Here is a 16973-nt window from a genome sequence, read left to right on the forward strand (position 1 = left end):
TTAATATTATAGTAGATTTTATGCTTATGATTTGAAAAAATAAAACAGATTTTAGAAAAGAATTTTTAATTGCTGCTAATTGGATTAAAATACGTGTTTAACTAAAATTGTAGTTGAAATTATAGTTAAATAAAAAAAATTTAAAAATATTAGGTTAAAATTGTTGATAATAAAATAATAAAAAAAACATGTACTTCATAATGTTAAATTATATAAGTACATGATTATTAATATATAAAAAATATAGCAAAACAATTTCAAGGTCCTTGCGGACCATGGACTAAATTTTGATAATAATCTAAAAACACAAACAAAGGATGAAAAAAAATATGTATATGCATATATAGAAAATTGCATAAGCATGATAATATGTTTTGAGAACAAGCATGGGATGGGTTTGCAACCATATTTCAGTTCTTTATTTTTTATCCAATAATTTAACATTTTGATTAAATCCAGCTTCGAACAAGGAGAAATAACTTATAACGCGAACCTTTGCTAAACACTCAAACCCTTGACTTCGGCAAATCCATGCACTCCTCACGGTTTGCAAGGGAGCAAACCATTCGAACCATTTTGGTATCATCATCATCAGCAGCACTGTTCGCTTTCAGCTTCTTATCATGAATTGCCCATGAATGAGAATTTCTTTCAATGAAATACACAGATAAAAATGGTAGTAAAGTAGTGATTATCACATGTCAATAAAAAAATCTTTTATTACTTCCTCATGTTTTGACATTTAATTTCGTGTTCTTGTATTGCATAATTTGAAATTACTTAATTTTTAGATTTGAATTGTGTATATTGATGAATTGATCTTTCGAATATATATATATATATATATATATATATATATATATATATATATATATATATAAAATGCTCCGGAATTGAAATTAACAACCCACAAAACTAGTTAGCAAAATCGATTTATATATAAATATAGAAAATTAGTTTGAAGTCACAATACATGAAAGGAAATTAAGTCTTAGTCTTGTACTGCACAATTCACAACATTCATGAAGTTACGAAACATAAATTGAAATCTATGTCTCAGACTTGTGCTGCACATTTCGCTTATCGATTCCATGAAAAGAACTGTTTTTTTTTTGGGTTGAGCCTTGGTTCACAAGCAACTTATTGATCCAGAAATCTTGACTATAGTTTCTGAGTTCGATGGTGTCCTACTCTGGTTCTGCGACATCCTGACATCGAAAGACAATCTTGCCAACTCTTTCTCGCTTCAAGGCAATCTATTATTGCTGGATTGATAACGTCAAGCAGGAGCACGTATGAGGCGCATTTGCTAGCTCACCTTGCTGACGGCGATTTTGTCATGAAGGGAATTAATGGCTAGTTGCCAAAGCAGTCACCAGCAAACCAAGCACGAGAAAAGGTTGCGCGCTTGCCTGAAATACAATGCCAGTGCTTGTGAGATAATTGGCTAAAGCAAGATTTATTCTTGCATGTTAACTCCTCGAGCACCAGAAGCTAAACTACATGTGGACTTGATTGATGTGATGTGGGCTGAATATTTGTTCAAAAAGACAAGCTCTAGAACATTACTGAAGAATTTACCACATGCTATTTTTGTTAATTCTGGCTTACAGATTTTCCTGGTAGTTGTGATTTTTATACGACTACTGGACCATTCAAGGCCTGACATGATATCTTAGTATTGAATTGCAAGCAACATTTGCCTATCTTTTCTTAGTCATGCTGTGCTATAACATAAAGATAAATTGGTTCCAGCAGTTAATTCCCACTTCACACCACAGGATATTCTCAAAGAACAGAAGTTACAAAGGTAAGAAATTCATGGTACCTGATATCTAACATCATACTTCACCGGGTCCTTCAGGAAGTACTGAAACTGCAGCGCACAAATTTTTGCAAGAAAAGATCAGCATAGTGTTCATTCTCTCAACAAACTATCATTTCTTATTTCTTTTTGAGAAATGCCAACTACCATTTCAAAGAAGGAAAAAAAAAGGGACATTAATAAATCATTGAAACTTAATGTTGAATATGTTCAGGAGGATTCTACTGTCACCTAAATAAAATGCAAGCAAAAAAGAAAAGCTTTCAAGCATAGGTACTTCTTATAGGGCTTCACAACCTCTCACATATGTGCTTAGTTGAAGGTCAAACTATGTCCCTCCAATCCTGAAGACAGCTAAGATTGAAGGCCCTGAAGGAGAATATACTCTGAACTAATCAGCAGTGATGGAAGCAGGCTGGGGCAGTGACCGGTCATGAACAGATAACAGCCCACTTCAAAATTAAAGGCTGATGTGGCTATACAAAAGGGGAAAAGAATGGCAAAGACGATGTAGAAAAAGAGATGGATACAGGACAACTTACGTAAAATAAAGTGAAATGAAGCTTAAAGAAGCAAGGAATTCAACCAGCAAGAGCGAAACTAAATGCATGCCAATTGGATGCCATTTGCAAGTGACATCAAAACCACACCCTTGGTCTAACCTAAGAAAGAAATATGTAACCCCAAAAAATGCCTGTGAACTGTAAGCTCATTATACTTTAGGAATCATGCTTCACCTGAAAAAAAACTTGTGGAATTATCAAACCGAGTAGGGCTAAGGCATAATACGGTTTACCAGCGCCTAGCAGATAACCTGCAATAATCAATACAGCCTGAAATGAGATATACCTTCACCACTTTCACCAAGATATATTTCAATGGTTAAATTGTTGGGGGGGGGGGGGGGGGGTGTCATACATTTTGTTTCACCAAAATCCCTCGTCCCTTAATAACTATACAGACATTCCTACAGCTTTATGATTCGTGATTCCTACAGCTTTATTTTGTACAAAAACAACCATTCAATTATCATTTTTAACTTCACAGGGAAAGAAGATGCCATCTAGCTAGAGGATCATCTCCCAAACTTGAAGCAAAACCAGTTCCATTAATTATCAAAAAAATATTTTTTGTAGTCTAGAAGAACACCAGCAATATAAGGTAACTGAAAGTGTAAAAAGCAACATACCAGCCACAGATATCTGAGTTATGTCGATAGCACCGACACAAATCCATTTAGCAGTTTCAGCACCAAAAGCTACTGGTAGTGACTGCTCAAATTGCATGGCAACATGAAAGGTTGAAACGAAGACTGATAATGGTAAGAGACAATTCTATTTATGGAAAGCAAGAGCTATGCATTACAAGCATATGTGAGAGAGTGCATTAACCTGAAGTCCAAGTAGCCTATCTCCTTCAATACTTTTAAAATCGTTTACAATAGCAACACCTAGCTGAAGATATTGAACAACTGTGAATTAGCAATAGTCAGACAGGACATATTAATCAGATATTAAGTCACTTCAGTCAACTGTACCCCAGCTATGCTGTACAAGAGTGTTAGGACAATTATGTCAGGTGTGAGGGTCCCAAACAAAGCTTGACCAGCCCACCTATCAACAAGAGACTAATTGAAGTCAAAGCTTTCTTACTGTCATGGTTCATAACACAGTCTTCACTTTCAATAACATTGGGAAATACACCCAGGGGACATTTAGTTTCAACTGAAAACTGGTGAGATACATGAGTGCAGCAAAACCATAAGCACACAGGTTCTCTTAAACACATTTACCACCCAATTTATCAATTTCTAGGTGCTTTATGATGAATAAAGATTTGAATGATCACAAGAATAAAGGGTTGGTTCTAAATCATTTTCCATTGATTCAATTTGTGTTAGCACAAAAGAATCTTTAGGTCACTAGCTCATAAGCCACAAAATGTGTCCTAGGCTCTTGGCCTCTTCATGTGCATCATGTGGGCAATTTGAACCAGTATATAGTAGTCTGAACCTTTTTCTTGTAGTTTCTGTAATATCATGAACATGTTGGGTTGAAAAGACAATGTTGCCTTCATATGAATAATTGTGGACATTTCTGATTGAGAGGCAAATGGGACATTTCACAAAATTAAATAAATGTATATAGTCCAAAAAAAAAAAGAAACATAAAGGAACCAGAGAAGATGAGAGAGACGAAACGAAAGAGAAAAAGAAGGAAAAGAAGAGAGGGAATAAATGGATCATGTGTGATGAAGAAATTGGGTTTTTAAGGTAATATCATAATTTGATATACATTATTTTTATTGTTGATATGTTTTTGAATTTGTTGAGATTGATAAAGATTTGATGTATATATTGTTAAGTTTGATTGATGGATTATAAAAGATTTAAAGATGATAAAGAATTGATTTAGAGAAAATATATTTGTTAGTAAGGATGTGGAATGGGTTTAGCTTTGAAGTTAATTTTGATTTAGGTTTTGTTAAATTTTATGGTTTCATGATTTAATTGATTGATTAATATGATAGATTCTATAACATTGTAAGATGGATTAAGAGTGTTTAATGGTTTGAAAGTATTAGGTTAACAATTATATATAAATATGAGAAGTTATCAGTTTAAGTGTTTAACAAAGGCTTCTGTTCGACCCAAAAACTGTATTGAATAGATGTAGTTTTGACCAAAGTTTTACATGTAGAAAAAGCATATTCTGTCTAGTTTCTAAAAAAATAAACGGTGCATTAATCCGATTTTTGTAGAGATAGTTATGGTGAAAATAGTAAAAAATACGCAGGCTATCTTGCAGCAGCGCCCATGAATGATTTTAGGGCATATTATAAATTCTATAAAAGGAATTACTAGGTGAATTGTATATGCATGGAAAAGTAATTGAGACTAGTTACAGCCCAAAAAGCAGAGTGAAATTTTGAATTTTCTAGAAAGAGTTATGGTTAATTTATTAGGCAGTGTGCAATTGACAAACTATGGTAAGTAATTGTTTAAGGAACTTTAACGGATTAAATGCTTGTGAATAGGTTGTTTGATCTAAGATTTTGGACTTTGATTGTTTAAGGGAGGTAAGTAAATCTTTACACACTCTATTATTTAAAAACAAAATAAATATTTTTCTTAATTGTGCATTTTCCCTCTTCTACATGTATTATTCTTTAAAAGAAGATCAAACACTTGCTATGTTCAAATTGATTTGCTTATGTAATGTTTGTGACTGAACGGTATATAATATTTGCAAGCATGTTTTATAAACGGATTTATGAAATAAAGTGTTTTGGAATGGATTTGTAAATAGTTACATAATTGCTCTCATATGGCTACGAATGAAGTAATAAAGTTAGCTTTTGTATCATCTAGGGTTGAATGCTAGATGATTAATTGAAAGGAGCGTCAACAATCACTAAATAGTATATAAATGTCAGCATCCATTTTATGAAGAAAGACACAGGGAGGGTTACTCACCATGGCAAACTGATATAGCTTGCTCCCAGAGCAAAGTTTCCGATCCATCCATTTTGTTTTAGCTACAACAATATTATGAACCAAGTTAGAGTTAATTGCAACAGCAATAACGATGTTCTATTGTTTGACTTGATGAAAGAGTGAAATGAAAACTCTACCTTCAAAGGAGGAGCGGAGTATATGTACGAAACCAATGATCCACCCAAAGCAAGGTAAAAAACTATAGGGAAGTCATGCCCTGCCTATTAAAGAATAAGGATTCAAGAACCAGAATAATGTCATGCACAGCAAACACAGGCTGATTCAACATTTTAATTGCTTACCCACACATCCAGTAAACCAGCCAAGCCAAGGCCTCCTAGAAGCAGAATCCAGATTTGGGTGATAACCTACAGAGAGTTGCATGACAATACTTTAGAAGTGTTATCCACTATTCCTTTTTACATAATAATTAAAATAAACAAAGATAGTTAGTTATATTACACACCTCATTCTCGGAAATTACCCCTGATGGAATTGGACGATAAGGTTCATTAATTGCATCAATCTCTCGGTCATAGTAATCATTAATCGTCTGTGGGAGTGAAATGTGAGAAAACCTTTGAGATTTGAATTCATATATCTATATAGTTAAACCCCAGAGGACCTACTCCACATGCGTGAAAGGGTACCTGCGTATAGCCAGTAAGAAATGGTCCAGACATAAGCATGCAAACAATTGATTTGGCAACATCCTCCAAAGTCCAATCAAAGTTTCCTGCCATTTAAGCAAAACGCATCAGAAGTGAGTTCATGCATAATTCGGGATTATCTCACATGGAAAAGGGAAAGCTTTAAAAAGGCATTAAAATTAAGGGGATAGTCTACTTGTAGCATCTACAATCTGGTCATCCACATACCAATGGAGGACCAAGATATGTCACACTTAAAGAGAGTACCTGAAGCAGCAGCTCCACAAACTACTCCCAAAACCAACGGAGGCCAAGTAACAGGTTTTGTAAGCTGAAGACGAATCTTCCATTTATTCTGCAGCACAAAATTTACACAATCAACTCTACCATTTGCACAACCCTGTAATCCTTCTCTTCACTCTTCCCTCGCACGACAACATTCAAAATCACAAAGACAATTTACCATCGGAAGCCAGCAAAAATCCCAAAATCTAGGCAAGGACCACAAAATCTTCCGAGACGAACTTATGACCTTCCTTATTGCAACAATTTACTAGGATGTCTTTTCATCACTATGAATTCTTCAAGGGCATATTTATTCAAACTTATAAACCTTCTGTACTTGCCAAGTCTCAATTTTGACTCTTTAGGGTCAACTTTCAGGAGATTGTAACTAAAAGTAGTAGAAATATTAACACTAGAAATATCAGTCAATCAATCTCATCCGTTTATTACCATCTGAGATATATTAAACAATCTGTCTGAATATCAAATCAGATTATATACACAAAAGATTAGAGTAGTAAATTAAGCACTATTTAAAAAAATGAATATCATAAGTTGATTTGAAGCTTGGTGAGTATAAATAAATAAGGGCATTGAGTTCTGACAGTTTCTTTAGCAGCTCCTTTAATGCCAAGAAGCTGGTTAAAGCTGGAACCACCACCACCACTATCTGGCGTCTTCTCTGGTGCCTGAGGTTTTGCTGCAATTTTTACACGCAAACTTAACACCATTTTTTAAGATTCATCTTTTAAAAAAGAAACACAAAAATCCACGCGCTTAGATTAAACCATAAAATGTCAAAAAAAGAAGAAGAAACCTTCATTTGCATCGGTCTCTGCGGCTCCTATCGTAACTCTCCGCCCTGCAAAACACCATAATAACAGAAAGAAAGAAAGGCCAGGTTGAAGTTGAATAGTCGTTTGGTTTTAGAAATATTTAGCTGAGTGACGAAGGAGTTAAGCCGACTCACTTGAGAGAGAAAGAGAAAGCGGAGAGACAAGATACTGAGTTCGAACTCGTTTCCTTTTAAAGTTTGATAAATTCAAGGACAGAGCTGAGTTGAGTACGGACGCCATTTTTCTACAGATGAAAAAAGCAGGCTGGCTAGCTCTGGAGAAGTGGAGTTGGTGTGATTTGTGTTTACTGATGACTCCACCTGCAGTAGAAATACTAGTTTAAGAGAGACTATGAGGGAGGTGGTTACAGTGTTGTTAATTATATTTAAAGTGAGGTCTGTCTGTGACGTGGCTTTTCCTTTAATCGTTAATTGTGGTGTTTGACCGATCTCGTTTGTACCATAGAACCTCGGACATTGTGTGATTGTCTGTTTTTGACTTTTGTGTAGGAGGGATACGAGTAGCCGAAACGACACAACACCTTTTTTTAAAAAACAGTGATTTTTAAAAAACAATCACACAATGTCATCCTAAAAAAAAATGATTTTTAATGTTTGTTTTTTCTACGTCTTATTTTTTTAAAAAAAAATTCTTTACTTTAAATTATTTTTCTTTTATTTTTTATATTTTAATGTGTTGGTATAAAAAATAATTTTGTTAAAAAAATATTATTTTAATATATTTTAAAATAAAAAATATTTAAAAAAAAAACAACAAATACCATTTCAATTTAATTATATATATAAAATCCAATCTAATTTAATTGGATAGATACATCAGTTTATTGTTTCACCGGTGTTTTAAAATTATTTTTTTAATTTTATAGAATTGTAATTTTATTTTTTAGTATAATATTATGTGGTAGCAATGTGTGGAGCAACCTCCAAACCCAATAAATTTATATCCGATAATCAAAATACAATAATTTATATTTTTATTTGATGATTAAAACATTAATTTTTTAAATATTTGATGATTGATTAATCATATTGTAAATTCTACCCGCATGATAATTTTTTTTTTTATCTAATCTCAGCATGAGAATAATATACAAAAAGTTGCCAAAATTAATTTCTCCATTGAGGTTTCTTACATTTGTTAGGGTTTATTTGAGATTGTAGTAGCGGTGGTGGTTTAAAGTATTTTTTATTTAAAAATATATTAAAATATTTTTTTTTACTTTTTAAAAATTATTTTTTACATCAACACATCAAAATGATATGATAATATAAAAAAATTATTCTAAACAAAAAAATTTAAAATTTTTAAAAACATAGGTTACACAACTTCTTTTATCATAGATAACTTTCATTAAGTTGGATTTTTTTTTAGCGATGTAAACTTTGTTTTTTGGTGTTTTAGGCTTTAATTGTAGGAATTGCTTAATACCTATTTTCTTTTAGGCAAATCTCCAGTTAAATCTCATCTTAGTTTTGTTTGATATTATAATAATAATTATTATTATTTAAAATAATTTTTGTATAAAATTATATAAAAATAATATTTTTTATTTTTTAAAAATATTTTTATAATGCAAAAACAAGTCACATAAAGTGAATTTCAAATGAATCACCACAAATAAAGTTTTTTATTTGGGTGACTGGTTTTTAAAAGGGTTAAAAATTTTAGTCTGTTTGTTTCTGTATTTTAAAAATATTTTAAAAAAAATTAAATTTTTTTTGTTTCAAAATAATATTTTTAATATTTTCATATCATTTTGATGTGTTAATGTTAAAAATAATTTTAAAAAATAAAAAAAATATTATTTTAATATATTTTCAAGTGAAAATTATTTTAAAAAATAACTATAATCACACTTAAAAAACATTTGATGTCATGTCATCCTATCAAACTATGAACTATCTTAACCAATTGTACTAAAAAGAAATAGCATGAACGATAAAAGAAAATGCAATTCAACAGGGTAAATTGAGAATGTTAAATGATATGGGAATTCAATAAAAAAATATTTTTTTCTCTAGAGATTTAAAACGTATTTATTATGTAGTTGGAGATTAATTTGAGATTTCTCCAACGGTGGCTAAAAGTTTACTTGGATGTGAGATAATTCATTGCTTTCTTGTAAAAAAAGAAATAAACATCGAAATACATAATAATAACAATAAATTAAAAAAAAAAAAAGGTAGAGAGGAGCGCTATCAGACTGCGCAATCAACATGGTTTAATTGCAAGAAAACCACTCCTCGACGGCAAGAAATCAAGGATTTACAGAAAATAATTTATAGACTTGGATTTCAAGTGAAGCATTTCAGTTGCCGCCTTGCTGGTTTTTCCGGTGAAAAGTGAAATATTATGGCAACAATATTTTTTACGAAGAGTGTAGGAATTTGGAGAAGAAGGATTCAATAATTTTTGTTCAGAGCTTATCAAGTTTTTTTTTTTGGTTTTAACCGTCATAATAATTAATATTTGTTAGAATCCCACGTGGAAAAAAAACTTACACCCAGAAAACTTTCTCTCAGATTTTTTAAGCATATAAAATCAGAAAAACTTCTTAAATGTCTTTAAATGTTATGTCAATGTGAAGGAATCTGAGCGGCTGATCCAATGCCTCAAGGGTCCAAACAACGGAATCTGAGGAGGTATTAGTAGTGGGCTACGTTTGAGGCATTGAGCCCAGTTGTAGCTCAACACTCCAGTTCTTGAGATAGTCCAGGGGACACATCTCTAATTCTACATTAACATTCCTGGACGCTGAAAACTGACAAGTCTGTCTTCCAAAACCTAGCTTTTTTTTTTAAATTATTATTATTATTACTTTAGAGGATGTTTAGAAGTATTTTTTTATTGTATTTTAAAGTGTTTTTTATCTAGAAATGTATTAAATATATATTTTTTATTTTTTTAAATTTATTTTTATACCAGCACATTAAAATGGTCTGAAAACATAAAAAAATTAAATTTAAACAAAAAACAAAATTGAATTTTTATGGGACACGGTTTACACTGCATTTTCAAACAATGTATAAGAACAAGTGTTAACCTAAGACCTGGAACAAGTGTTAACCTAAGACCTGACCCATGACTGATTTAGTGTTTGTTTAGAAGTACAATAGATATTGTTTTTTAAAATATTTTTTAATTAAAAAAAATCAAAAAATATTTTAAAAATTTTAAAATTCATTTTTCACATCATCACCGATCAAAACACATAAAAAAATTAATATAAAACTAATTTAAAAAAAAAACATAATTAAACTGCTATACCAAACAATAACTTAATCCAAAACATAGGTCACAATCTAAGTTAAGACTTTTTCTTTAAAAAAAATAACATGGAAACAATTTAAAGTAAAACTAAGCTTGGGATATACTTTGATTCGATGATTTCCTGGGTTGACTAGCCAGATGAGGCCAAATTTTATGACTGTGATCTAACCATTTTCATAATGGAGGAGCATGCTCTGGTAGCCTCCAGGAAGGATGTTTGTTTGGAAATCTTTTTTTTTTTTTTTTTTTTTTTTACAGATTGTGCAATGGGTAGAGGCCGGAGGGAGTGAAAAATGTAGCTGTAAAAAAATAGTCGGAGACCGTGACACCACAGAGGGTAAATATTAAAAAATAGGAAAAGCTTTGATGGTAACTGCCTCCATTACTCCACTTAAAAACTCCCTGGAGGCTATTGGTGTCTTTAAAAGAAAAAAGGTATATTTATCTTATAATTAGTTAACAATCAATCAAAGAAAGATGGATGTGACATGATATTAAGAATAGATTACATATTAAACAAGTAATTTCGGAACGTTGTTGGAGATACTCCTCGATGATACTGTGGGGATGTATGTGATACTGTTAATTTTTAAAATGTTATTTATTTAGAATTATGTTAAAATAATATTTTTAATTTTTTTAAAATTATTTTTAATATTAACACATTAAAACAATTTAAAAACACAAATAAAAATCAAATAAAAAAATTTTAAACATAAAAATAAATAAACACTTCTTTTCTTTAAAACATCATTTTTTAAAAATAATTTCCCTTATAAAAAAGAAAAAAAAATACTATACCAGCATATAAATCAAGAGGTTTGTTTACGGGCTGCGGCTGCTTTTAAAACAAACCTGTAAACAATACAATAATAAAACATAAATTACTGTATATGTGGGATCCATTAAAGTAATTTCGGAATGTTGTTGAAGATTCTCCTCCATGATACTGTGGGAATGTCTGTAATAATTTGTTAATTTTTAAAATGTTATATTTTAGAAATGTATTAAAATATTTTTTTATTTTTAAAATTAATTTTAATATTAACATATTAAAATAATCTAAAAATATAAAAAAATTATTTTTAAAACACAAAAATAAATAAAATTTTATTTTATTAAAAACATCGTCTGTGTTTTGTTAAAAGTAAATTTCCTTATAAAAAGGGGAAAAAAAATACTAGATCAGCGTGCAGATAAAGTAAATGATCCATCTTAGTAGCAATCCACGTATCATTCTAATATTTTAATTAAATAATTAATTGATTATAATTGAAATTACTTGTACTTTATTATTATATATAAATTATTTTTATATTGTGTCTTCAACTTTATTGTTAATTCATTTTCTACGAGGACAAAAGGTAAGACAAGGAGTTAAACATTATTAACTCCAAATAATGTAGCATAAAGTCTTGTAAGTCACATCAATTAACCATAACAATAATTTATGATTTAGGCTTGTTTGTTTGTTAGAAAATAATTTTTATTTGGAAAATAAATTCTGGGAAAAGTAAATTCCGGGAAAGTATTTTCCGATGTTTGGTAATATAATGAAAAATAAATTGGAAAACACTTTCCAGTGTTTGGTTATATCATGGAAAATGAGCTGGAAAATAACTTATTAATGTTTTATTTTTCTCAAGTTTATGAAAATAATGAGTAACAAATCTTACAAATTAAAAAGTTGAATGAGAATGAAATTGAAAAAAAATATAATTTCATAACTTATCTCAAATAAAATAAATAATAATCAAAATAATAGAGAACAAATCTAAAAAATTAAAAAAATAAAAGATGAAGAAATTAAAATAATAATAATTAACATTTCATAAATTATTTCAAATAAAATAAGTAACAATCAAAAGAATGAGGACCAAATTTGATAGATAAAAAATTTCAATAAAAAAATGATAAGGAAAAAGCAAATAACAATTATAAAAATAAGGACCAAAATTAATATAAAAATTAAATTTTAAGAGATGAAATTGAAAAATAAATATTCAAAACAAATTATATATAGCAATCAAAAGTTTGAGGATCAAATTTGATATAATCCGCAAATAATGACATTTTTAATTTTTTCACAACTTCCGGAAAGTGTTTTCCGTTCAAATTTTCCAGGAAAACACTTTCCTGAAAACCAAGCCAAATTTTCCTTTGACTGAAAAGTGTTTTCCGTTGACCAACTTTTCTAATGGCAAACAAACACAAGAAAGTTTGGAAAGTGGTTTCCCGGAAACCACTTTTCAGAAAACAAACATAGCCAAAAGAAAAAACACTTTCCTGGAAACTAAACCAAAATTTTCTTTGACTTCTGTTGACCGGAAAGTGTTTTTTACTGACCGGAAAGTATTTTCATTGACTGGAAAGTGTTTTTCGTTGACCAACTTTTCTAATGACAAACAAATACAAGAAAGTTTAGAACTTTCCAGAAAACAAACATGGTCTTAAAGGAATTTGTTTTCCCAATAAACTATTTGAAAAAATGTTGGTCAAATGAACTGAGTGCCTGGGTAGTAATATGGCAATGCAGCCATTTTAAAGCTAAGTGGGGGTGCTCCATGAAGCTTTTTTCAATATTCTCAATCCTCTTGTCTTTCTTTTTTCCAAACTTCAAGCTGCCAATATTATGCATATTCTCTTGCTCGGAGAGAATTCGATTCCCATCTCCACCGAGCATAAATGGCCCGTCCTCCATTCTTTCAACTGTTGAGATTCAAGAATAATACCTAAAAGAGGAACCTGTAGAAATTGGGAATTTTTCCGTTCCTCAGAAAGAACCTGGCAAGGCAAAGACATCTTTTGTGTCAGCACCTCCGTTTTGGTGGCAAGGAATAATTTATACGGGCATAAGATTCATGAAGATCTTCTCCAACGTCTGCTCACCCTTCCCCTTCCCACAAACTCACGATATGCAAAGGTTGTCATGTAAGATGGCGTTTTTTAGCCAGTTTCCCCCCTTTCCTTGTCAATGCCACCACACACTTGCCCAGAGAGCATCCACAATGCTAATTCTGCAAGGCATGGAATCCTCGAATCAGGGATCTATTACATCATTAGTGGATATATTACGCACCTATGTCCACCACAAGAACGGTAGTTTCCTTGAGCAATTGTCACAGTTTGATTCTCGTAGTTATTAAACTCAATCTAATTCAGTAGATTAACTTAGTAATTAGTCGATCTAAAACCATGTCCGAACTAAAATTTATTTTTGAATTAAGTTAAAAATTAATCAGATAAGTTCAGATTACCTGATGAGTCAATTTATAATTCAGAATCAAGTTAGAAGTTAATTAGATAAATTCATGTGATCTAATGGGTTAACTCATAATTTAAAATCAAGTTAAAAGTTAATTAGATAAATTTAGATGATTTAATGGATTAATTCATGATTTGATTCGAGTGAAATATAAACAACAAATATAAATACTTTCTAAAATTTACTCGTGTTTGATGCCTGTATATAAGACTCGTCTAGTATTATTATTATTAATTATTACATTAACTCTTTTTACAGCCTCCTAAATCCCAATTAACATCGAAAAGTGAAAGCAAACCTACCTATCAGCTATGGTAAACCATCACACTCATTTAATATTTTCAATAACGTATCCAACAACTACTAGCATTCCATATTGGTTACAGATTAGGAGAGAAACGATAGGCACCCTCGTGATTCCAGCACATGCGTGCTGCCTAGACAGATTGCTAGACAGCAAGAATCTCAGAGATATATCTGCAGATGCGCAGGCATGGAATAATGGACACTTGAATTATTCTAGCCATGGACGACTAAGATGTAAGGATTTCTTTAATTAACAAGTATCTCCCTTCAAGTACAGAAGTTAAGTGCGCTTCTTCTTTGTCATGCACAAGCGACTACTGAAAAAGACTCGAAACTAAACAATGGCTGCTTTAGCAGCCTACTTGTTTATCTATGCTCCAGTCTTCTTCACACCCAATAGGCTATCCATATTGGTTACAACCAGTAAGAACTGCTATGGAGACTTTTACTAGCCATCATTACAAGGCTCATGAGGCTCCAAAACTGACTTGTAAAGTGGAAAAACACATCAATCCTTGCTGTAAAATCTATGGTGATAGTCTAAACAGACTACAAATCTTCTGTCTTCTTGCTCCATACCGATCAAATATAATAATATTCCTGGTTTCTTCATTTGTTTAGATCTCTTAGTTATAGCAAAGGGAGTACCTTCTTTGGATTATTCGTCATGGATGCATATGACCTAACAACATGAAGTATCACCATGAACAGTCAATGCTCTGCCCAGCTCATCTGTGGTCCGTGGACCATATCCGATCATACAATTATAGATATGTTACCAGACGCATCATTTTCTCGAGAAGCCCGAATGGCATACATTGCTCAATCATAGTACACATTTCCCCCTGTAATCAAAGACACTTCGGGTGAGTAGTTTGTCCTCTATTCTAATACAAGGTCGAGATAGACATAGGCAACTTTTTTTAACAAAAAAAGAAAAAAAAGTAATTTTTTTTATGTTTATGGAGATAAAATGGGTCAAGAGGTTAGCAAATCAGGTGGTATGTGAAAATTGTGAGAAACGAGTGCTTCACACGGATGTATCTAATTGCTACAATTTTTTCGTCCCCTTAGCTGTGTTTGGATTGTATATTTTAAATAGTATTTCATGAAAATTTAAATTTTGTTTTATTAAAAATTATTTTTTTTATTTTTGAATTATTTTGATATGCTAATATCAAAAATAATTTTTTAAAAAATAAAAAAATTATTTTGATACATTTTCAAACAAAAAACACTTCAAAAAAATTTTAAAATTCTTGTCAAATAAAATGTTTTTTAATAATCTTGAATAATCACGTCAAGTGAAATCTTTTAATTCCAATTGAAAAGCACAAATAATTCTGTAGATGCCATTTATATTGAAGAAATAATTAAGTCATAAATTAAAATGTATCCTTTTTGGGTCTGGCTTTGCTTTAAAATAAAGAGAAAAAATTTAAAAAAAACTTAAAAAGATACCAAAAACTAATTAAATTTTTATTAACAAAAAAATATAGCTAATATTTTTGGGTTTTTTTTATCATAGAATATAACAATATCATTAAACACAAAATAATGCAGAGCACATCGTTATTTTCAAAACCCAGATGCTATGGAAATTACAACTTACTAATTAAAAAAATTATTAAACAAAATAATAAAAATAATAATAAAAGATGATCTCTAAGGGCACTACTAGTTCTCTTGTGAACATCAAATCGGATTCTCTAATCTTCTTGTTTAGAGCTTTCTAAAATAGAATTGTTGTTGTCGCTCACATAGGCAGAAGAATCTCAAATCATTATTAATCAATGGAGGGACATGCCGTTTTACCAAGCTCCATAGACGAAAACTCTCCTCTTGTTGTGATTGCTAGCGAGTGTCAATATTTTTATTTTCAAATCATAATATATAATATCAAAATATTTATTTAAAAGAGACAATACCTCGACAAGTTTAAAAGATTATTACCTGCTGGAGAAAACAAATAAAATCAGAAACAAAACTATATATATAATTACCTTTTAAATAATTTTTATTATTTTAAATGTAATTACCGATTTATGCACATCATTTACGCCTTTTAATCAATAGTAAAAGATTTAATTTGATCAAACTTTTTTAAAATAATTCTATTTGGTTGAATTTCAAATGTTTAGTAAAAAAAAAAACTTTGCCGCAATGATTAATTTCCTTATAGGAATCATACATAGACAGGAAGAGATTATTAATTCATATTTTGAAAGGTTGGAAATTGAGCAAGATGATATTAACCCTCTCGATCTTTCCTTATTATTATTATTATTATTATTATTATTATTATTATTATTATTATTATTAACCCTTATTATTATTATTATTATTATATATGTAATCATCATGTAAAAGAAAGAAGAACCCGTAGTGGAGTCCACTTTCTAATCCTGAAACCGAGGATAGTCTCTTGCGAATCCGATATGATGCCAACAGATTTCCGAAGGTCTATCTGTGGTAAAGCACCTTTAAATATCTCCTCTATTATTAGGGCACTTTATATACGCATATCCTGAGTTCATGCCCCCATGCCTTCTAGCTTATGCCCTACAGTAGTTAAGTAGTAATCTCTTGACACTTTGTTTCATCACAGCTTAAAAGTCAGAACTTTTCTACCATGCTTTTTCTTAAAATCATACTTATCAAATCTAGCCTAGCAAATTTATTAGGTAACCCGTTAAGTCAAATGAGAATTAGCTCAATTCATTTTTTTTTATTTTAAATTAATTTGATCTAGCCAAATTCAAGTGAGATCAAATATAATTTACTCTAGTGATTTTTTATTTAATTTCTGCCCATTACAACATTGCTTCATTTTTTTTTAATTCAAAACAATATCATCTTATTTTTTAAAAAAACATCATTTTAGAATTGATCTGACAAACAAACAACTTGAACTTTGAACCGAATTTGATAATTATTGTTAAAATATGATATAAATCATACATTGAATTCTCATATAATAATTTAAGTTTTTGAGTAAACATGATTTTTTAATATAGTA

General features: G+C 30.5%; 1 protein-coding gene across 1 annotated transcript; it reads right to left on the reverse strand.

Moving 5' to 3' along the window:
- Positions 1–919: 919 nt before the first annotated feature.
- LOC133676908 (chlorophyll synthase, chloroplastic-like) lies at positions 920–7429 on the reverse strand. Its single transcript, XM_062098703.1, has 15 exons — positions 7227–7429; positions 7074–7118; positions 6862–6956; positions 6239–6326; positions 5972–6057; positions 5788–5874; positions 5624–5689; positions 5459–5542; positions 5301–5362; positions 3363–3438; positions 3217–3279; positions 3015–3096; positions 2563–2639; positions 1829–1876; positions 920–1412 (listed from the first exon to the last, which is right to left on the reverse strand). Exons 1-15 carry the CDS (start codon positions 7330–7332, stop codon positions 1350–1352), a joined length of 1128 nt encoding a protein of 375 aa, XP_061954687.1. The 5' UTR covers positions 7333–7429; the 3' UTR covers positions 920–1349.
- Positions 7430–16973: the final 9544 nt, after the last annotated feature.

Source organism: Populus nigra, chromosome 17 (genome assembly GCF_951802175.1).
Source record: "Populus nigra chromosome 17, ddPopNigr1.1, whole genome shotgun sequence".
Lineage (NCBI taxonomy): Eukaryota > Viridiplantae > Streptophyta > Magnoliopsida > Malpighiales > Salicaceae > Populus > Populus nigra.

Excerpts from the sequence above, each read along its gene's own strand:
- LOC133676908 (XM_062098703.1), bottom strand. The coding sequence starts at position 7,332 with ATGGCGTCCGTACTCAACTCAGCTCTGTCCTTGAATTTATCAAACTTT. Across the intron at positions 6,327-6,861 it reads AAGGAGCTGCTAAAGAAACT|AATAAATGGAAGATTCGTCT; the intron begins GTCAGAACTCAA and ends TTTGTGCTGCAG. Across the intron at positions 1,413-1,828 it reads AGTATGATGTTAGATATCAG|GCAAGCGCGCAACCTTTTCT; the intron begins GTACCATGAATT and ends ATTGTATTTCAG.